Source organism: Triticum dicoccoides, chromosome 3B, assembly GCF_002162155.2.
Source record: "Triticum dicoccoides isolate Atlit2015 ecotype Zavitan chromosome 3B, WEW_v2.0, whole genome shotgun sequence".
Taxonomy (NCBI): domain Eukaryota; kingdom Viridiplantae; phylum Streptophyta; class Magnoliopsida; order Poales; family Poaceae; genus Triticum; species Triticum dicoccoides.
Window position 1 is genome coordinate 48,994,765 of NC_041385.1, and position 22,454 is coordinate 49,017,218.

Genomic DNA, 22,454 nt, shown 5'->3' on the forward strand with positions numbered 1-22,454 from the left:
GCGGGCCAGGCGGCGGGGGCGCGAGGATCCGGCGGGCGCGAGCGCGCGGCCGGCTTGGGGCCCGGTCGCGATGCGGGCGGGCCGGCCTCAGGCCCGACGGGCCGCGGCGGGGCGCGGGGGAGGCTGCGGCGGCGGGGACACGTGGCGAGGCTGGATTGGCCGGGAGCGGCAGCGGACATGTCCGTCGGTGGGGAAGAAACGTCCGGCGGCGCGAGGGAAGCGGTGCTAGGGTTTGGACTGCGAGATTTTTGGGGGGAGGTGATTATTTATAGGTAGAGAGAGCTAGGAGTGGCCAAATGGGGTGCAGTTTTCGCCCACACGATCACGATCGAACAGCCGAGAGCATGGAGGGGGTTTGGATGGGCCCATGGGCTGTGGTGAAGAGGGACTGGGCTGTAAAGAGAGAGGGGTTTTAGGCTACATGGTTAACCATTGGGGCATCAAACGACCTCCAAATGGAACGAAATTTGACGGGCGGTCTACCGGTGCTATACCAAGGCCACTCGGCAAATCTCGATCCATTCCGAGAACGTTTTTCTCCTGCTCACGAAACAAGGTCTGAGAGGGGCGACGGGCGCGCGCGAGAGGTCTGGACTCCGAACGGACAACAAAGAGAACCGGGGGATCCCGAACTGTTGCAAGTTTTGAAAAACATGCAGATGAAATGCAGATGATGACATGGCAAAATGAAACACGCAAGCAAATGACATGGTAACAACGACGAGTAGCTGGAAGACACCTGGCGCATCAAATCCGGGGCGTTACAAAGGAATCGGTCCTCCATAAACTGGAGGAGCCACATGAGCAAAGATGCCGGTGCCATTTCTACCACTAGTAGAAGGATCATTTTCACTAGTAGCTTCCCCCTTTTCGGAGTTAGCATCCGTCACCTTGTTAGTGGGATCACCCACTTTCAACGGCGAGGTAGATAGTTTAAGTCCCTCTAAGAATTTATTAAACATGCTTTCAACCTCGGTAGTCATGGAGGTTTTCAATGTGTCCAAAGCCACATTGAATTCCTCATGAGACACCGCGGTTCCCCCTTCACCCGTAGACGAGATCGGATTCACATCGGAGTGCTCCTCCCTACCGTCTACGGTGTCAACCATACTCTTCGGACGACAAAGTCCTTAATAAAGAGACGAGGCTCTGATACCAATTGAAAGGATCGATATAGTTGACTAGAGGGGGGTGAATAGGCAACTAACAATTTTTAGTTTTTCTTTACCAAATTAAACTTTGCATCAAAGTAGGTAGTCTAGATATGCAACTAGGTGAACAACCTATATGATGCAACAACAACAAGCACACAAGCAAGCAAGGGATATAACACAAGTAAGCTTGCAAAAGTAAAGGCACGAGATAACAAAGAGTGGAGCCGGTGAAGACGAGGATGTGTCATCGAAGTTCCTTCCTTTTGAGGGGAGGTACGTCTCCGTTAGAGCGGGGTGGAGGCACAATGCTCCCCAAGAAGCCACTAGGGCCACCGTATTCTCCTCACGCCCTCACACAATGCGAGATGCCATGATTCCACTATTGGTGCCCTTGAAGGTGGCGACTGAACCTTTACAAACAAGGTTGGGGCAATCTCCACAACTTAATTGAAGGCTCCCAACGACACCATGAAGCTTCACCACAACGGACTATGGCTCCGAGGTGACCTCAACCGTCTAGGGTGCTCAAACACCCAAGAGTAACAAGATCCGCTAGGGATAGTGGGGGGAATCAAATTTCTCTTGGTGGAAGTGTAGATTGGGGCCTTCTCAACCAATCCCGAGCAAATCAACAAGTTTGATTGGCTAGGGAGAGAGATCGGGCGAAAATGGAGCTTGAAGCAACAATGGAGCTTGGGGATGGAAGAGGTAGTCAACTAGAGGAAGAAGACACCCCTTATATAGTGGAGAGACAAATCCAACCGTTATCCACTTACTCAGCCCGAGACCTGCGGTACTACCGCTCCAGACAAGCGGTACTACCGCAGGGGCTCACGGTACTACCGCGGTGGACCGCGGTACTACCGCTGCAATGGCAGGAGCTAGTCCAGGCCAGAACCGCCAAGGCTGAGAGCGGTACTGCCGCTGATGCGGTACTACCGCTCCCCCTTGCGGTACTACCACAAGGCCAGAATGGACTAGACTGGGAAGGGCACGGATGAATAAAAATACATCCATGCCTACTTCCGCTGAAAATCGAACAGTGCAAAAATCTGACACGGTACTACCGCGCCTGGCATGTGGTACTACCGCGTAGGGAGCGAATGTAAAAAATCCATCCGCCCCTACTTCCGCTCGTGCTACTGAGCCAGACCAGGACTCACGGTACTACCGCACGCATGGGGCGGTACTACCGCGTAGGGCGCGGATGTAAAAAATTACATCCGCCCCTACAGCCGCACGAGAGGCTGAGTCTAGCCTGAGGCCACGGTACTACAGCTCCATAGGAGCGGTACTACCGTGTGCGCCTACGGTACTACCGCAAGGGCTTGCGGTACTACCGCTCCTAGGAGCAGTACTACCGCATGCCTCAGAATAGCAACACTAGGAATCCTTCTTTTTGCATAACAAAGAAGAAAGCAGAGGATGCTCCAAAGCGCAAGGGGAAAGGCGGTGCAAAGGGAGAAAATGTGTACGTGATGATTCCACCCGAACCTTTCCACCGCGGACCCCCTCTTAATAGTACGGCTATCCTATGACTCAAATCCACCAAAAGATACATAGAACACCGCCGTCTTCAATAGTCTTTGAGGGGTACCAAACCATCTTGTGCCTAGCGACGAAGCGACTGAAATACTCAAGGCACACGATTAGTCCGCAAAAGCATTGTCATCAATCACCAAAAGACCTTAAGGATAAAAATGCCCTTACACAAATATATGTCTATTTCCTAATATTAAATAAATATCATTACCCCATTTATTTCTTTATGACAAAACCATACAAGTTATGAGCTTCAGGATGGTGTTCAAGTGCAGCTTCTCAGTCACTTAAGTGTATCATCATTTGTACAGAACACAGACATATCCTAGCAAGTAGTATTCTTATAAAGTGAATTTTCTCCATACAGCCATACCGGGATGTGCTATTGTTGCCAACATGCATCCTACAAAAAGCCCTATTTAGTACTCCCTCCATTTCAAATTAAGTGACTCAACTTTGTACTAACTTTAGGGCCTGTTTGGTTTCAAATAAGTCACCAACTTATAAATCGAAAAGTGAAAAAATAACTTATTTTGCTAAACAGACCCAACTTATAAGTCACTCCAACTTATAAGTCATAAGTTGCTCCACCCAACCTAAAACTTATAAGTCACCCCATTTTGCGTCGGTCCCACCACCTGCATGATGTGGATTGGTGTGGAAAGATGTGGTCAGGTGACTTATAAGTCAGATGACAACCAAACATGTGTGACTTATAAGTCACTAGTTTTAAGTCACCTGAATTATAAGTCAGATGATTTATTGCACTACGGGAAACAGGTAATTTGCCGTCTGTGGATTACAGACGGCAAAGACCTAAATCCAGACGGCAAAGATTTTGCCATCAGAAAGCAGACGACAAACTCAGACGGTAAAGATAAGTCGGCAAAGAATACTTTGTCGTCAGCTTTTTATTAGGGAAGACCGCAAAGACTTTGCCGTCAGCCAATCCCAATAACACACGGCAAAGAAAGATCTTTGCTGTCAGCCGAAACCCAATCTCTGTCGTTAGCTGATCTAATTTACAGACGGCAAAGATTTTCTTAAAATAAAAAAGAAATCACGTGACATTTCCTAAAACATTTTTCATGGCATTCTTCATAGATCAATTTACACAGCAAGTCTATTACAATCAGTTTGCAGAACACCTGACCATCAAAAATTGGCAGCTACAACATTGTTTGTATATCAATTTATACAACTCAACATCAATATTTTCGATAATCCATATACATTCATGCTACAGAAAAAAAGGGCAAAGCAAGTCTGCCGCCCTGATGCAGACCGCACCGGACATGGGGCAGCGCCCGTCGGCAACCGCTCGGTGTCCTGCACCGGATGGAGACGAGCGGGAGCGGTCCTCCGCGCCCGACGCTGCTCCCTGCGACGGCCGGTGAGGCGAGTGAGACGGGCCCCGGCAGTCGGACAACACGGGCGGAGGCGGGCACACGCGGGCGGAGGCGGGCGGCGCTCGGTGGCGTGGGCGGAGGCAAGCTCCGGCGGGTGGCGCCCAGTGGCGCGGGCGGAGGCAAGCTCTGGCGGGCAGACACAGGCGGAGGCGGTGGCGCCCGGTGGCGCGGGCGGACGCGGGGGAGTTGTACCTCCTTGTCCTCCTGGCCGTCGACGTCGTTGTTGGCGCCGTCATTGGAGAGCTCCGCTCCAGGTTGGCCTTGGCCAGCGCGGTGTCGAGGCGCGCCCTCCGTGGTCCGGCAAGGGGACGAGGCGGGGTCCGGCGAGGGGATGAGGTGGGGTCCGGTGAGGGGACGCCGCGGGGTCCGGCGAGGGGATGCGGCGTCGGCGTCCGGCGAGGGGACGCGACGTCGGCGTCCGGCGAGGGGAAGCGGCGTTGGTGTCCGGTGAGGCAGAGGAGTGGCGGTGCGGTGGTGCGGTGGGGATCGAGAGAAGGGAGGCTGGAGATTGGATCGAGCGTGGGTGGGTGGGGATTTTTGTGGATAAGGCGTGGGGGCGTGGGTGGGGTCTCGGGAGGTGGACTGCGTGGGTTGGCTGATGGGACGGCGGTGGGGTCGGGCGTGGGTGGTGGGGGACTGCGTGAGTGCTAGGGGCTGCGACGTCATCGATCCATGTGATCGATCCGCGTGTTTCTTATTTGCCGTCTGCGTTTTGTTTTAGAGACGGCAAATGGCATACTTTGCCGTCTGTAATAAAAAATACAGATGGTAAAGTCTTTGCCGTCTGTATTTTTTATTGCAAACGGCAAAGTATATATTTTGCCGTCTGTAAAACAAAAAGACGGACGGCAAAGACTCTTTGCCGTTTACAATAAAAAATGCAGACGACAAAATACATTTTTGCATTTAGTCATTTTTTGCCGTCAGCAGCTGACGGCAAATGTGCTCTTTGCCATCTGGCCCGACGAAAAGCTGACGGCAAAGATACCTACTGACGGCAAACTAGCTGTTTCCTGTAGTGTTGGAACCAAACAGGCCCTTAGACTCAATTGTACTAATTTTATTACAAAATTAGTACAAAGTCGAGTCACTTAATTTAGGAGGGAGGGAGGGAGGGAGTATATCTGATCAAATGGTGATAACCAATTTAGGACAGTAAAATTGTTTCTTTTACTGTCGATGATAAAATGGACTATACCTAATTGTTATCTAATACATGCTTCACTGAAAATTTTATATTAATATGTCGATGCAGCTGGTACTGGAAGGAGTACTTGGATCCAAACAAACACCGGAGTACAATATTACTATTACAAACAATATTGATAAACATGGGCTTTGAGAAAAAATCAATTCACCAAATTAGTATGGAGAATTCTTGTACTTCTACCACTCTGCGGATAGAAGGGGACACCACATTTTCAATCCTTTTGTCTTCATTGCTGCATATGCCCAATACTTATCTCCTAAATTTCTATAACCATTTCATACCCAATTGTCTGAAAAATCCTCTCTCTCACAACGATAGACGGATCTGGGGCTTTCTAGATGATTGGGCTGGGTGAAATGGCCCAGTTAACCAGAGAGCTTAGAAAACATGTGGAGAAGCAGCCCTTTAGGACAACAAATCCAACGGCTAAAAATGTCTCAATCACAAGAATGGACGGCCAAAATTTGTGTGGCCGCGAGAGGGCAGGGAAGTGGCTCGATTATACTGTCCTAAAATGTACATAAAGCGAGGCTCACCTGATTATAGAAGGCCTGACATGACACGACCCATGTCGGCTGGCTTTGAGGATCTGCCTAGAACACATGTTAAAAAGGGTCGGCCCAGCACAGAACGACTGCATGCTGACCAACGTTTAAAGGGCCAAAATAGCCCAAAAAGAGCCAATGCAACCCTTAAACGGCCAAAACAGTCCTAAAAAGGCAACAAAACATTAAAAATGCCAGAACAACCCTAAAAAGGCCCCGCGATTAAAAGGATCATGTCATGCCTGAGCCCGACCTTAAGGTTTGACCTTGGGAATCAGCATTATTACCATGGCTGCCCGAAGGCCGGTTCAACCCTTTTATTCACGTGTCATGTCGGGCATGTACGAGGACGAAATTCTGTGCCTGCGGCCCAACCAACACGGGGCAACATTACACCATCTGCCAAGAGAAGACCACACCGCTCCCTTTTGTTGTGGCCGTTCGGTCAAGATGAAACATGAGTCAAACGAACGGTGGATCGCGGTTCCCGAAGTGGCCCGTGAAAGCCTCGTCAAAACCTGGAAAACTCGGTTGGAGGGCCCACTGAGACCGACTCCGGCCCACGTGGCCCATTCCCCTCTCACTCACATCTCCCCGCACACTGCCTCGCCCCGCAAGAGTTATATCTAGCCCGTACCGATTCCTATTAGGAATCTTCTATGGTTGGGGGACTATCGACCGACCCAATGAGCATGAGTTTTTTCTCCTCTTGGTTTTCCCCTAGTTTTACTGTTTGTACTACAAAGTTTTTCTCCATTTTTTGGGTTTTCCTTTCCCTTTTTTCTTGTTTCCTTTCTCTCTTTCTTTCTTTCTTTCTTTCTTTCTTTCTTTCTTTCTTTGCTTTGCTTTTCATTTTGTGTTTCTTTCTTCGGTTTCCATTGCTTTTTTGTTTCTTTCTTTGGTTTCGTCATATTTTTCTTTTTTTAACACATATGTCTACATTTTTCGTATATAGCAGGAAATTGTTGTTGCACTCATTTAGCATTTATGAAATACATGTTCAACATTTTTTTTTGCAAAATATATGTTTTCTTTTCTACTTTGTTCATACACATTGTATATTTTTTGTATACATCTAAACATTTTTATATACCTTTAAAAGTTTTAAATATATGATTTCATGTTTATTTTAAATACTTGTTTTGAAAATTTTTGCGAATACGTGTTAACACTTTTCCGAATACACGTTGAAGTTTTGTTTGAACTATGCAATTGTTTTTTTTATGCTGGATAAACAATTTTCCAAAGTGTCACAAACATTTTGTTTGAAACACATGAACACATTTTCCTAAATGTGATGTACATTGTTTTTGAATGGTACGAAATATGTTTTCGAATTAGCGAACATTCATTTTACATTGTATAATTTTTTTTAAGAATGCCACGTACACATTTTTGAAACGCGCGAACATTTTCGAAACGTTCATACTTTCTTTGAATGGTAGAAACATGATTCTAAAAGGGGGGCGAACATTCTTGATACACTGCATTTACATTTTTTCACACATTTTATTTTTTTCTTTTTTATTTCAAAATGTAAACAAAGGAAAAAAGAGAAAACACGCGTGGCGTGACAGGACCATGTCGTAACTGGGACGGCCCAGTACCAGCTCGTTGCAGGCGACGCTAGCGTGTGGCTCGCTGCGGGCGGCGCATAGCCGCGCCCCCTCCCTCCGGCGCGGCACGCCGCCGCCTCCGTTCTCGGCCGTCTCCCACGGCGCTCGTAGCCCCGGATCACCACTCTCCTTCCACCCGCAGCGACGCCTCGTCGTTCCTCTCGCGGCGGGTCGCCGCCCCCTCCGCATCCTTTTTCCGGTCGCCTGCGGCCTTCGACGCGACCCTCTCCTAGCCAAGCCACGGCGCTTGATTCGCCGAGCCGGCCGAGCCCCCAGCCGCCTGTCCCTCCTCTCTGCTCAACAGGAGCGTAGGCGCCCAACACCACAGGATCCACCCCCAGGCCTCTTCGTCCTACGAGGCAGCACAAGGAAGAACGGCGGTCTCCTGCCACCTCCAACCCCGCATCATAGATAGGTAATACTCCCTCTGTAAAGAAATATAAGAGCGTTTAGATCACTAAAATAGTTTACAGAGGGAGTACAAGTTTGGTCCATTGATACAGATAAATTGATATGTCGTGTCCTTGTAGGGATCCAGGAGCAGAATCTGTTTGTACAATTAGAGCCCGCAGCTTGCTTTCTAGGATTATTAGGAGGTGGATCTTTGGTCCTGTTTTTGGGGAAAGGAAATTCAGCGTTGGCAACAAATGCTCTGGAAACAGCATTTTTTTTCCTGCTTGGATGAACTGTTGTCTTCTGATCTTGCACATGAGAATGGGTGAGAGGAAGGTTCGCTTGAACATAGTCTCAATGCAATTGGTGGGCAAGAAGCTCCTGCTCCATGAGCTCCATACCCCAATCTAAATATTTAGCTCACAGAGACAATTGGATGTGGCTGTGTGTTCTTTTAGCAGGATGTCTGTACAAGTAATCTGTGTATGAGTCCAAGTGATAGCTCATGGCTGCTTTATTTTGCAACAAAGCTCTTATGGTTTATTTGCTTCAAGAAATGAGGAGACAAAGGGAATAATACCATGGGAGTCGTGCATCCTCAAGGAAGTGGGCCTGATTCATATGATTTATCTTCTAGGTACAACATCAATCCAGGGGTAGCATAAAAAATGTTTGAGTGTGATTGTTTTGCTAGAACCTTGGCATGGGTTGAATATGTTTTTGGTTAGTGCTGTTGTGTTCATTCCTGCTTTGCTATTTGTTATGGTGTTGATAACATATATACCCACACTTGACTATGAAAAATATTAACCAAATTCAGATTTGTTCCTACAGTAAGTTTGGATTTGCAACTGTGATCATAAGTCATGTTCCTACCGGTGTATCTATTTTTCTCAATATTTTCTTGTTTGCCTTTCATTTATAGCCTGCCGAGCATCTGTGTAACTTAGCTTGTCCCCTTTTAGGGGCTGCAAGCTAAGGCCTATCCAGAACATGTATGACTTCGAAGAAGCCCAGAAGTTCAATACAAGCACATCACTAAGGTCAACACATGTGGATAAATACAAATGCATATGATTCTTATGTAGAACAAACTGTTACACTCACTTTATTCAAAATAAAACTAATGCAAGGACCATCTAAACAAGTCATTTTTCAGGAAAGGAACAGCAAAGAAATGCACCATTGAAAAGTAGTAACATTATACCAGGGGGAGTAGACAAATTGGCTGGCATTGTTGGTCCAAAGGTGGCAGATAATGGACCTTATTAACGAGCATGGTAAACTAGGGAGGTAGATAAGACGATAACAACGAAGCTGCAACCAGATGACGTGATAGAAATGTGTTACAGGTTGGTTGACGAGCCACCTCTGTTTGACTCCGGGACATCACCTTTATTACCATCAAACTGGGTGGGTTTGCTTGAGCCATCCGATTTGCTGTCATTTCTGTTGTTTTTTACTTGCTGAGTATCAGGGGAGGCTTGTTCCTGAGACTCTAGTAAATCTTGTCCTGGTGTTCTCCCAGGTTTCTCGGTTCCAGACACCGGCGGTGCAGCTTCAGAACCTTGCTTCCCCGTGTCTTGCGGTGATCTAATGGACTTGTCACTTTGCAGCTGCTGTTGTCTCATGCTCTTCTCGGGGGCTGATGATGGCATTTCTCTGGATGTTTCTGAGCTGCGATAATATAATGTTTCATTTGTTTGCTTGCTACTATCCTTGGAAGATATCGGCTTATCCCCATCAGATGCTGGTGCTTGCAGTGGTGCAGGTGCTGCACTTTCACCAGCTGGTGATTGGCTTGGCATCCGTGGGGATGGTTGTTGCTCATTGGTGGATGGTGATTTTCGTGGCTGAGTGGCACCACGATCATCAGCAGCCATTCCTCCTTTCGGTGGTGAAGTTGCTCTCCTTTCATCAGCTGTGATTGGAGTGTGAGGATCTCTTGCGCCAGCTGCCTGTACTGTAGGGGGTTGCATACCTGTTGACTGTGGTTTGAGTACTGCTGGATCACTTTGCTCAAGCATTTTTCTGAGCCTCTTAGTTGAGAACTGGTCATCTTCACTAATGGCACCCTCTTTCATTGGCGACGAGTCAGATACTTTCAGATCAGCTGGCGGTGCTTGAGGGGTATGTTGAGAACCTGGCGGCAGTTCCCTGGTTGGTGCAGATGCAGCCCTCTTCTGATCAGCCTCTCTACCTTCTTTAGTGCTGTCTTTGGCACCACGGCTTCTAGCTTGTGGGGCAGTTTCATTTTGAATGTCTCTGAATGCCACTTGCTTTGGTGAATGAGCAGCATCTTTTTGATCAGCTGCGGCCTTCTTCGCTTGCTCAGAGGGCTGTTGTGCATATGGAGTTTTGTCGGTGGGTTTGGGGGCTTCTTGTGAAAGCGTAGGTTTGCTAAGGGTTGCCGCCTCATCATCAGAGAGATGGAGCTTATCAGGAGCTTTTTTGGATGATCCTTGACCGGGTCTGGTTGGAGATGAGGCATATTTGGAGGTGGATTTGTCGGTATCAGTTCTCTGAGACATTTTGGTGGTGCTAGGAGGGGCTGCTGGGGTAAAGAAGTTACTCGTGGTGCTTTGAGCACTGCTAGGTGGTTTCTGAGTGGTGGGACTTCTTTGCTTTGCGGGTGCTGGTGTTTTCTCGGTGGCAGTAAAGAAGTTACTTTCTTTTATTTGGCCAGGTGAATTTTGGCCGTGAGAGGTTGTTTCTGCGGGAAGAGGTTGAACTGTGAAAGATGAGGATGATATAGTACCGCCGCTGGGTGGTGGAACCAGTATTGTCCGTGACTCTGTGCCTGTCTGCTTTCGAGGGTCTATGCGGATGGTGCGGCTGCTATATGTTGCCGGCGGTTCTGGGCCTTCTGGCTGCCACTGCCACTGCTGCTCCAGCTGCTGCTGCTGCTGCTGTTGCTCAAGTTCTTCCATCTGGTACTGCTCCTCCACGTCCTGCATATCCCTCACCACCTGCTGCCAAGAGTCCCGCGCAGAGATTGTATTCCACCACCTCTGCACGTTCTTCCTCGAGTCATACAGGTAGGCGAACTCTTCGGATGTCACTATGTGATGGGTGTTGGGTAGGTGAACAAGGTCAGCAAGAGTGAACTTGTTCCCAGCAAGGAACTTGCTCTCGCCAAGCCTTTGCTCGTAAACCTCCAGGACTTCTTCCAGCTTCCTCTTCTCTCTGTCGATGTCACTCATGTCTTCATCAGGGAAAGGGAAGGCCAGGTGGCAGAACAATGCCCGGCTCGGAGGATCGAAGGCATGCTCCTCATGCCGGAGCCACTGTTCAATGGAAGCCCTCTCGAGGACATCCTTCCCCAGGAGGAAAGGATACCCACGCTGCTCGTAGGTTTCTGCTATATAACGGCAGATTGCTCTTGACTCTGCAGTTTAGGAGATGGATTAGTGCTGTATTCTGAATTTCTGATCGAAGTTGCATCATTTATTATTCTGGTTACTGAGTATCTATTAGAAAAGTCCTGCATAAACTTCACAGTAAAAACTGAGATTGTGTAGTTATAATTTCTTAGGACTAGTACGCAGAAAGCACATCAGTTTAGACTTACTAGCAAAATGGCAAAACCATGATATACTTGTATTTGAAATGTTAATTATTTTTTCATTGTTTCTACTGAAGAGCTATTCATTTCCATAGCATGTTTACGAGATAATCCAAGTAGTGTTGCATTTCATTTACAAACCATGATGATGGAGCAATTTGAGGTTAAAGCTGCATGCGATATTTTTTTTAGCCAGGAGAAAGCTTTGTTGATTAACTAATAACATTATTATAATCGTTTTGAAGAAGCATTGACACACACGCTAGGAACCTCTTAAGTATAATATCCCCTACTACATTCTGCTTGACTAGTTTAGATATTGATGAGCAGGAATACACTTGTATGCACGAACTATTGATGTGGAGGAAATCCTGACTATTTCACTCCAACTTGCACACAGAAACAAGAGACGGTGTTGCTTTGGAAACCAGAATGCTAAAGAAATACTCCCTCCGTCCCATATTGTAAGACGTTTTTTGACACTACACTAGAGTCAAAAAAACGTCTTACATTATGGGACGGAGGGAGTATATAAGCAGCTAAGCATGTTATATTGCCAAGCCATCAACCCCCTGTCAAAACCATTTTAGATCTCAAACTATTGTTTGTTATGTCAATTCTATTTACTTTTTGCAACAATTGTATTTTGCAGGGCTGATTCGCAAGGTATAACCTGAATTTATCTCACTGGGCTCAGGTGGGTGTTGTTACATCAACCTTTCCTAGCTACAAGGCATGCATGCATGCGTGCTGAGAATCTTGAGACAGGAGGCTATATCTCATTCGAGTAAGCGTGTATATAACTTGTAAACAAAGCAATTTTCTTGTAACCAATCATAGAGTGTATATCAACGAGTTAAAGTGGCTGAACTATGTAACAAGCAGTGTTACCTTGTCGAAATGTGGGTCCGTCATAGAATGGAACTGGAACACTCCTTGTTGACTGCAGCAGAGGCAGAGAAGAAAAACAGAAGTTGATATGAGATCAACTTGCACAAACTCAAGAAACTGCTGCTTGTACAATCTGGGTATTCCACGAAAACTAAGACAGCAAGTACCTGGAGTCTGAGTATGTCCTTGTATGAATCTTTCACGGTTTCAAACTCGATGTTTTTCTCGTACAGGCAAGCAAGCACCCTCGACACATCGGGCAGGATCATGGACTTCTCATGGTACACCTTCACAACAGGAGCTCCCGCCCCGGTGCCGAGCCCTGCCATGGTGGCCAGAGCTCTCTCTCCTTTGGTTGAAGAAGTGAACCCGGAGCTGTATGCAGGTGAGTACTGTAAGCCCACCCTCATTTTTTTAATATAAGAAGGTCATCTGCCTCCATGAGGAAGCAAAGAGGAGATGCTTAAAGTGAGAACCAAGGAGGTGAGTGCATGGGACGATAGAATTAGATAAGAGGCAGAGAAAGAGAAAAGGAAAAGACAGAGAGAACAAAGGGGGAAAAAAGCAAAAGGTGAAAGTGAAGTAAATCTGGAGGGTTTTGATTTTCGATGGTGTTCTTTAGGTGTTGCCATCATGAAGTCACATCAGCAATGCCAAGGTACCGTCTATTTAAAGGGAAAGGGCAAGTCGAAAGCTATTTCTTGGACAATGCCTCTTTTAGTAACCAATCGACTGACGGGGGAACATCTCAAATGAAGTAACGGACACTGTTCTATTTGCTGGGTTATGTCTCGCTTTATTCATTTCTTGGCCCTTTAACCAAAGGAGATGCGGAATGCCGGTACGGGAGCACAGAGGTTTTGTCTAGTAAGGCAAGTTTAGCATCAGACCTGTATGGCCCCTTCCTTGTACCAGCCTCCCAGTCGACCAGACAAACGGGATGAGTGATGGGCATCCAGGGTGCCTTTGTTGCTTGTACCACCAGCCTGACCGACATGGGGACTTCAGACAGAGGATACCTCGGTAAATTGCCAATCACAGGCCATCTAGGAAGCGTAGGTGTGTGCGTTAGGGTTTCCTTTTTAAAACAGCGTATAGTACAAAGTGAATGCATGTGCTGCAACGTAGGTAGAATCATGTGTTGCCCAAGTGTGTGAATTGGGTACCGAGTATTATGCTTCATTTCTGTGGAACAGAGTTGGAACTTGTTAGAACAAAATGAAGCATAATACATTCTTGTTTAAGCAAAGTATCAAGTATTCCCTAAAAAAAAGTATCAAGTACTCAGAAAGTTTGGAGTCCTGCTGGAGCGATGGGGTTCTTGTTTTCTGTCACTGATAAATTCCTCCGTTTGTTGTTGCAGCTTATTTCAAGGTACAACTATCACAAACGTTATTTCTTTTATCTTATTTTTTCATGATTTAACATCTGGAGGCTGACCTTTTGTTTTCCTCCATTTACGTCCCTGCACAATAAGGTATACTACACCATGTCTTTCTTCTGGTCTGGCTGCACGTGAAGCTTCTGATGGGAGCTCAAGTGCTCCTGTAGATTCTGAGTGGGCACTCTTTGTACCTGTCGAGGATTTCATATATGTACGTCACATCTGCATGATTCTTTGAACTCTTCTTACCCGTTGACCTGGCACTTTTCAGCATTGAGTGAGTGTTATCATGCATCTTAGTTGTGTGTACACTGTCGCTAAACTAAATTGGCAGTAACTTGATTAGTTGTCTCCATCCTGAAAACCTTACTGTGAAGCTGAGTGGCTGACCACTTGTATACTTTAGTTTAGTCCAGTGGCAAGAGCGTGGCTGTGCGCAAGTTCGAATCATGTGCCGCGATGATAATGAAGACACACATGACCCGGAAGCCTGTGTGCTGGATGTGAAAATGTCTTTTGATAAACTGGGTTTGAGGAAGTGTGGGAAGGCTGTGCGTTCGGTGGTGGACAAAGGAAGAGCGCAGGAAGTCCTAGTTCTGTACTAATCACACATTAGCGGTAGCTATATAGGAAATCTGTAAGAAAATTTCATACCCATTCCTGCTAATACATGACTTAAGTAGAGTAGCTTACTTTACTTCAGAACCAGTGTTGAGTTTTTGTGTGCCTCGCAAAAAAAAGAAGTGCTGTATTTGTGTCCGTCAGGCAAGTGACCCGGATGCCAACAAGAACGTAATTTTTTTTCCAACTGTAGAGGAATCTCTTTTTTTTCTTCCCTTAAACCTCCATCCCCAGACGCAGAGCACATTCATTTTCTTTGGTTGTCTTTGATGGCTCGTCGCTGCTTAACTCTTGGACTCTGAGATTTTTCCCCGGCTCGATGTTGGACGCACGATATTACTCAAGCTCCTCAAAGAAACTTTTTTTTTTCGCTTGCTCAAAGAAACTTTTTAACAAAAGGAAATCAATCAAGTCGTTGTAGTATAGTGGTAAGTATTCCCGCCTGTCACGCGGGTGACCCGGGTTCGATCCCCGGCAACGGCGATTTTTTTTTAAGCTAGTTCTGCACATTGATATTTTGCTTCAGCATCAACATCATCATCAACAAACAAAGAAATTACAGTAGCCTCGCCCTCCTCGGCTCGTGGTACACGCACGTACGCAATCTGCATTCCGATATTTTTTTAGCTCTCATTGTCGTTGCCCGAGCCCAGGTGCTGGGGTGTCTACCGAATTGGGCCGCGTTACGGGAATGCAGCCCACCAACGCGAGGCTGTTGCTGGCTCGCTGGGGCACCGGGCGGGCGGGGAGAAACAAACCCGCTGAGCGCTGATGTTTAGTCCCACATCGGCCAACGAAGGAGAGACGGACCGGTTTATAAGCGTGAGCGCGGCAGCAGACTCGTCCCTTCGGGGACATCTGATAAAATTGAAACGATACAGAGAAGATTAGCATGGCCCCTGCGCAAGGATGACACGCATAAATCGAGAAATGGTCCAAATTTTTTTGAGATTTCGCGCGCAAGCATGGCCCCTTCTCGCAGATAAGCCCCCGAAGGACCTACTTTCGCGCCCTTGTTTATTTTGAGGATTACAACCAGGTCCTTTCTGGGTTGATTTCTTCCCTTTTGTGTATACACTGTGAATAGTGTTGCACCAGACCATAATTTTCTTACAAATAGGTCCTGGATTTTCTTGTAATCCCTGACTGTTTATTTTTCAACATAGCCTTGTTGGAGCTTCACTACCGACCTGGTCTTCCACTTTTCTTCTACTCTCAGTAAAATAGAAGTATAAGTTCTCCACTTTTCTTCTGAGATAGAAGTATATCTGCAGTGTGCGGCGTTGTTTTCTTATTTGTAGGATTTATTTTATTATGCTTGTTTATTTAATGATGATTTTATGTCGGTGATTTTGTGATTTTAGTCGAGGTGACGGCGATGTGAGATCCAAAGAAAGCATAGACATGGTTGAAGAGCATATGTTTCTACTCGTAGATAGCCGTCACCAAATGATGTAGACATAACTGGTTTGGCACAACAATCTCCTTACACAAATATTGTTGCTCTATTATGTGGAGACGACACTTTACGCACGTCGCTCATCTCTGACGCGTGTATTAACTACTCAAAACCGAGAGTTCTCTATTGCAAGGGAGTTTAGGGCATTTCCAATGGCAACCCACAAAAATCCCCCCGCATCCGTTTGCGGACAGGAGCGGAGGAGGAGGGTGGCGCTGGCTTGTCATCGGAGGTGTCCTCCATTTGCACGTCGTCAGAGGAGGCGTCTTCCGGCTGCCTGTCGGCAGCAATGGCGGCCATGGCCTTCTTTTGCTCCGACGTCAGCCTGTCCCAAAGAGTTTTGGCTGCGGAGGGATCCATGGCGGGGAGTGGTGCGGAGAGGGATGACTATGGCTATGGCCGAGGCATCATGGCAGTAGTTTATATAGCACCGATGGGCGGCGGAGTGATGGACGGGTGGTACCGGAGGAGACGCCTCGGCAACCGCGTGCCATTAATGCGGGCGACAGACGGACGGACGTGCGACCATCGTGTCATTTGAACGCGTGGAAGTCGCCTGCATCAGGGAGCAGTGCGGGCGGCGCTCTCTCGGCCTGTGTGTCGCTTTAATGCCGGCGCCAGCGAGCGGTCGCATCCACTTTGGCCTGGCACGAATGCGGGCACTGGCGCTCTAGAGCGAGGCTGACTGAAAACGGGCAGGAGGGGGGGGGGTGGTTTTTGGTGGGGCAGGGCGGTCAAAAGCAGGCTTGAGATCGATCCGGACTTCCGCAAACCTTCTACACCTTTGTCTCCGGATTGTGGGAGGAATCACATTTAGACCGCGTCACAGACCGATACAGGACCACGCGTTTCAGACGGTTGCGGGCCGGCATTGGAGATGCCTTGATGAGTTGAAGATATATGATAAACTTGTAATAGCATATCTGTTATTGTTGGTACCCGCTAAAAGACTTTGAGGATGAGCTACCAACATCAGACATCATAGTTCTGACTCTGACGATAACTATGAAGGACATAACCAAGCACGGCCGGCGCCACGGAAGATCGCCGAATGGGCCAATTGCAGTTAGTCATCGTACACTACAGGGCCCCATCGCCGCAGCTTCGACTTCATAGTAACAAACAAACTGAGGCAGTCCCATGGACATACCGAAGAAGAGCCGACTACCTCAATCATTGCCGCGTCGCAGACATCACTGCCATTGCATTTTATTGTTAATTAAGTCGTTGCAGTATAGTGGTAGGTATTCGTGCCATAACCCGGGTTCGATCCCGGGGCAATGGTGATTGTTTTTTTGTTGTTGTTGATGATTTTCACCCTTGACTTGACACTTATATATCATTATGTTTGTTTAAGGGCCAGGAAAAAGAAAAGACTTTTGTCCGTGATGACTCACCGTGAATCACAAGTAAAGCTAAACCGGCATTTCTGACATGTGGCGTCACAACTCACAACCAAACTTGAGCGACTTGACCTGAGGTCGTCCGTTCTGTCCCACGGTCCAAGTCATATGGGTCTTCAGCAGCACGAGACCTCCTTATCTTCATGCCGTATGCCGTGAGGGGATCAATCCGTCAGAAAAGAAGAACTGAACCGAACACTTTGTTCTTGGCCTGCAATAACACTCTGTTTTTGGTTCATCTATGCACTAAAAATGAGCTAGTACAGAGTATCTTTTATACTCCTACCAAGTACAGTAAAAGAAATCAATTTATTAGTGACAAGAATATATACGTATCTGGCAAGTCATTATCAGCCCAATCAGTTTAGGCAGACACAGAAAACGAATATCCGTTTCAACAGCAGGACGTGACGTGAAGAGGTGACATCAGAGGCATGAAACGAGCCTCATGGACGCGTGAAGCTTGCACGCACGCGCACCTTCACCGGCCCTCTTTAGCCGACGGCTACATATTTATACCCCCGTGCTGCCCGCTCCATTGCTCATCAAGCAGCTCGATCAACCACTCCACTCCACTCCACTCCTCACTGTGCCTCACCAAGTCGCCGCCCTGGTGGAGAAGATCACCGGCCTCCACGCCGCCATTGCCAAGCTGCCGTCGCTCAGCCCATCCCCGGACGTCGACACGCTCTTCACCGAGCTGGTCACCGCGTGCGTCCCCCCGAGCCCCGTGGACGTGACCATCCCCGGACGTGACCAATCCCGGCCCGCGTCGCCTTCATCGGCTCCGGCCCGCTGCCGTTCAGCTCCTTTGTCCTGGCTGCGCGCCACCTGCCTGACACCATGTTCGACAACTACGACCAGTGCAGCGCGGCCAACGAGCGCGCCAGCAAGCTGTTCCGCGCGGACACGGACGTGGGCGCCCGCATGTCGTTCCACACGGCCGACGTCGCGGACCTCGCCGGCGAGCTTGCCAAGTACGACGTCGTCTTCCTGGCGGCGCTCGTGGGCATGGCCGCCGAGGACAAGGCCAACGTGATCGCTCACCTCGGCGCGCACATGGCAGACGGGGCGGCCCTCGTGGTGCGCAGCGCGCACGGAGCACGCGGGTTCCTGTATCCAATCGTCGACCCCCAAGACATCGGCCGTGGCGGATTCGAGGTGCTGGCTGTGTGCCATCCGGACGACGACGTGGTGAACTCCGTCATTATCGCACAAAAGACCAAGGACGTGCATGCCAGTGGACTTCGCAGCGGGCGTGCCGGTGATGGACAGTATGCGCGTGGCACGGTGCCGGTAGTCAGCCCGCCGTGCAGGTTCGGCAAGATGGTGGCCCACGTGAACCAGAAGAGAGAGGAGTTTGCCAAGGCCGAAGTGGCTTTTTGATCGATCACCGCGAGGGAACGAATGGACGTGTGCATGTGTGGTCATCACCCATACCTCACTTCGGTTGCAATCGTACGTGGTAATTATCCTTCTACCACTTATTATTAGCTTATATACTAATATGCATTTACAATCTTGTGTGGTTTGTACCCAATAATGTGAGTGTGATGTTTACACGTGAATGTCATGTACACCTTGCATGTGTAAGTGTTGATAATGATGAATTTAAAAGTTCACAAATAGTATGAATGATTCAGCGTCGTACTCATATAGGAGTGTCTTTATTTGATTGTCAATCTGAGAGAAGACACAAGGGAGAATGCCACCCGCACTATTAGGAGATCAGTAGTACTAGCACGGGGTTGGTAGCCGGAGCTACTGTTAGTTACTAGTAGTGCGGCCCAAAAGAACACGCTGCAAGTAGGGTTTAGTAGTAGGGCGATGTCTGGTCACCCACGCTACTGCTAAATGGTCCCCACCGTACATCCCGGGGCTAGCGATAGTAGCAACGTTGTATAACAAACCATCGGTACAACTAACATAGTAGCAGTAGCACGTGCTAATAAACATGCGCTGGTACTGTATATACAAGGGGCCAACAAGTGGGCCCCAATTATCAGCAGCGTGGTCCAGTTGCGTAGCGCTGCAGGTATCTGCTTAGAACCGTACTACTACTAAGCGCCTCTTATTGTCTCCCTCGGTCATCCGTTTCCTCACTGTCACTCTCACTCTTCCACCCGAGCCCCGTCTTCTTACACCAGATCAATCCCCACCATTGAAGTCGAGCACCTCTCGTTATCACTCAAAGAATGACCATCCAAGACAGAGCCAAAATGAAAAGGTTCCAAAAGAGGGGTGGGGGAGTGGGTTTTTGATGCCCACAACTCCTCGAATGATCAAAGACAAGTTTATGCCAGCCATGTTTTATCATCATCGCCTATAGAAGTTTCCAACATGGTTCATTTTGTGCTGAACTATTCCAAATAAGTCAAAACTATGATTTCAGCCGCAACAAGTGTGAGAGAGATGCGGGATGTACCGAATCCAAAATAAAATGCAGCCGAGCTGCGAGAAATCCATCAACAAGGGCTGATATCCTGCGCCAGCCCGAACAAGCCCTCGACCGGAACGCACCATGGGCCCTGCCGCTTGGTCCCCAGTCCACACGGTCAAGAACGCCTCCCGCACCGGGGTCACCCAAGAGGGGCCTCCAAGCGGATGCACGATCCGGCGGGGAAGGGGCTGGCCCTGAGGAACGACGACCTGGCGAGCCCGTCGATCGGTAGCTAGCCAGCGATGATGACTCCCTCCATCATCGCTGCAGTTTGGGGAGGGATGTGGTCCTGGTCGATGCAATCATCAGCCACGGTGAGCGCCCCGAGCCGTCCAGTGGGATTCGATCTGATCCAATAAGATTAGAGCCCTCACCTCGCATGCTATGCTTCGTCGCCACACACGGCAGCCACACGTGGTGGCCTCACGCTTGAGCTGATCCAGGTAGAGATGGGCGGAGCAGCTCCGAGCGATGGTGGAGAGGACCATCAATGTGCGCGGGAGCGGAGGTGGCTCCGGATGGTTGTGCATGTGGCAGCAGGTAGGAACCCTAGCGTCGTGGTTAATGGCGTCCCTGCCGACCTCCTCCATGGATCCGAATTGAGAAGAGAAAGGGGAAGGGACAAAGCCACATAGAGGGGGGGGGGGAGGGATGGGGATGTTAGAGTTGTCCCTGCTCCATCAGCGCCACAGCCTCTGCATGTCTCGGGTGGGACGCCTGGCCCCGCCTCTCATGCAGGCACGCCCCATTCGCCCGGGCCGTCCTCTCCTCTGCATGCCTCGGGCGGCACACCAGGGGCCCGCTTGCATGCAGGCACGCAGGCTACTCCCGGATCGGCACCGCCTTTGCATGCCTCTGCTGGCGCACCTGGGCCCGGCTCGCATGCAGGCACGCCCCGCTCGCCCGGGTCGGCTTCTCGTGCCGCTTCTGGTGCCAACCCCGCCCAGGCCGATTCGTCGGTCCCGGTCGTCGACCACAGCCCGCGGTCTCGCTCTCCGTCACTAGCACGGCCGTCTGCCTCGTTGGCTCCTGACGGGGCTTCTTTGCCTGGCCTGTCTCCGGCCCGTGACGAGGCCGCTTCTTCGCCCTCGTCGACGTCTTCTACACCACCAGCGTCGCCGCCTCCAGCGCCTCCCGCTGCTGGCCGGCTCGGGTCATCGTCACGTGATGGCGCAATGCTATCTCTCGTCCCAAGGTGTATCGGGATGGCATGGTTCGATATGATCCCTATCATCGCCGTGCGTTTATGGTGGAGCCTGCATCTCATCGAACTGCTCTCTCTGAGCCAGCTTGGCGTGCTGTTATGGAGGCTGAGTTCGAGGCACTTCAGGCTAACAAAACGTGGATATTGGTACCCCATCCACCTGGCACTAACATTGTTGGCAGCAAATGGATCTTCAAGAAGAAGTTCCGTCCCGATGGTTCTGTTGATAAATACAAGGCACGACTTGTGGCTCGAGGCTTCACACAGCAATACAGTATAGATTATCATGATACTTTCAGTCATGTGGTTAAACCAGTCACCGTTCGCCTGGTGCTTGCTCTTGTTGTCTCTCGTGGTTGGTGCCTTCATCAGATTGATGTGAGTAATGCCTTCCTTCATGGTTTTCTGTCTGAGGAAGTGTATATGCAGCAGCCCCCCGGTTTGAGGATTCACAGTACCCTCGGCATGTTTGCAAGCTGCATCATGCTCTCTATGGTCTCAAATAGTCGCCTCATGCCTGGTATGCCCGTTCGAGGTGACAAGCTTCATCAGCTCGGTTTTGTTGCTAGCAAGGCCGATACCTCTCTGTTCATTTTTGATCATCATGTGGTTATTATATATATGCTTGTCTATGTTGACGATATTGTTTTGGCTGGGTCGTCTTCGGCTGCTGTTGAGAAACTGGTTACCACTCTTTCTGTTTCTTTTCCTGTCAAAGACCTTGGGCGCCTGGAGTATTTTCTTGGTATTGAGGCCACTTATAATTCTGAGGGTCTGGTCTTGTCGCAGCACAAATATGCTCTTGATCTCTTGCACCGGGCCAACATGGAGCAACGTTGGTCTGTTACTACTCCCATGTCTACTTCCGACAAAATGTCTCGAGATCAAGGCCAACCGTTGAGCTCTGAGGATGTTTTCAAGTACAGGAGTCTTGTTGGGGGTCTCCAGTACCTCACTCTGACACGTCCTGACTTGTCCTTTGCTGTTAACAAGGTGTTCCAATACTTGTCGCAGCCTACTACCGCTCACTATGAGGCAGTGAAGCGAATTCTTTGCTATATCCGAGGTACTGTGTCTACTGGCTTGCGTTTCCGGCGCTCCGCTTCTATGGGACTGAGTATTTTCACTGATGCTGATTGGGCGGGTTGCCCTGATGATCGTCGGTCTAGGGGTGGTTTTGCCATTTTTCTTGGCTCCAGCCTCGTCTCTTGGAGTTCTCGCAAGCAACCTACAGTTTCTCGTTCTAGCACTGAGGCAGAATACAAGGCTTTGGCTAATGGTACCGCTGAGGCTATATGGATACAGTCGGTGTTGAAGGAGCTTGGTGTGTTTCTTTCTCGCCCTCCGGTGTTGTGGTGTGACAATGTTGGCACCACATACTTATCTGCCAATCCAGTTTTTCATGGCCGCATGAAGCATATCAAGGTTGATTTTCACTTTGTGCATCAGCGGGTTGCTTTGGGTGCCCTTGATGTTCGGTTCATCTCCACTGACGATCAGTTGGCTGACGTATTCACGAAGCCTACTTCTCAGCTCACACTTCGTCGTTTTAGTTCCAATCTCAACCTTGTTCATGACGGTTTAGATTGAGGGGGGTGTTAGAGTTGTATTATATATA

General features: G+C 48.9%; 1 protein-coding gene, 1 long non-coding RNA gene, 2 other non-coding genes and 1 pseudogene across 4 annotated transcripts; 4 read left to right on the forward strand and 1 right to left on the reverse strand.

Moving 5' to 3' along the window:
• Positions 1-7,556: 7,556 nt before the first annotated feature.
• LOC119274628 lies at positions 7,557-12,453 on the forward strand. Its single transcript, XR_005135249.1, has 3 exons — positions 7,557-7,891; positions 12,087-12,221; positions 12,320-12,453. It is a non-coding gene; the product is annotated as an uncharacterized LOC119274628 (long non-coding RNA).
• Positions 8,955-12,825, reverse strand: LOC119274627 (nucleolar protein dao-5-like). The gene is made up of 3 exons (XM_037555344.1): positions 12,493-12,825; positions 12,326-12,377; positions 8,955-11,257 (listed from the first exon to the last, which is right to left on the reverse strand). The coding sequence occupies exons 1-3, from the start codon at positions 12,733-12,735 to the stop codon at positions 9,216-9,218; spliced, it is 2,337 nt and encodes a 778-aa protein (XP_037411241.1). The 5' UTR covers positions 12,736-12,825; the 3' UTR covers positions 8,955-9,215.
• A 1,916-nt stretch (positions 12,826-14,741) lies between these two features.
• Positions 14,742-14,813, forward strand: TRNAD-GUC. The gene has a single exon. It is a non-coding gene; the product is annotated as a tRNA-Asp (tRNA).
• Positions 14,814-15,172: 359 nt separating this feature from the next.
• LOC119282878 lies at positions 15,173-15,275 on the forward strand. Its single transcript, XR_005138911.1, has one exon. It is a non-coding gene; the product is annotated as a U6 spliceosomal RNA (small nuclear RNA).
• A 947-nt stretch (positions 15,276-16,222) lies between these two features.
• On the forward strand, positions 16,223-18,820 carry LOC119279231 (annotated as a pseudogene).
• Positions 18,821-22,454: the final 3,634 nt, after the last annotated feature.

Coding starts and splice junctions, on each gene's coding strand:
- LOC119274627 (XM_037555344.1), bottom strand. CDS start 12,735: ATGAGGGTGGGCTTACAGTACTCACCTGCATACAGCTCCGGGTTCACT. Junction 12,378..12,492: donor AGGACATACTCAGACTCCAG/GTACTTGCTGTC, acceptor CCTCTGCTGCAG/TCAACAAGGAGTGTTCCAGT. Junction 11,258..12,325: donor CGGACCCACATTTCGACAAG/GTAACACTGCTT, acceptor CCTAAACTGCAG/AGTCAAGAGCAATCTGCCGT.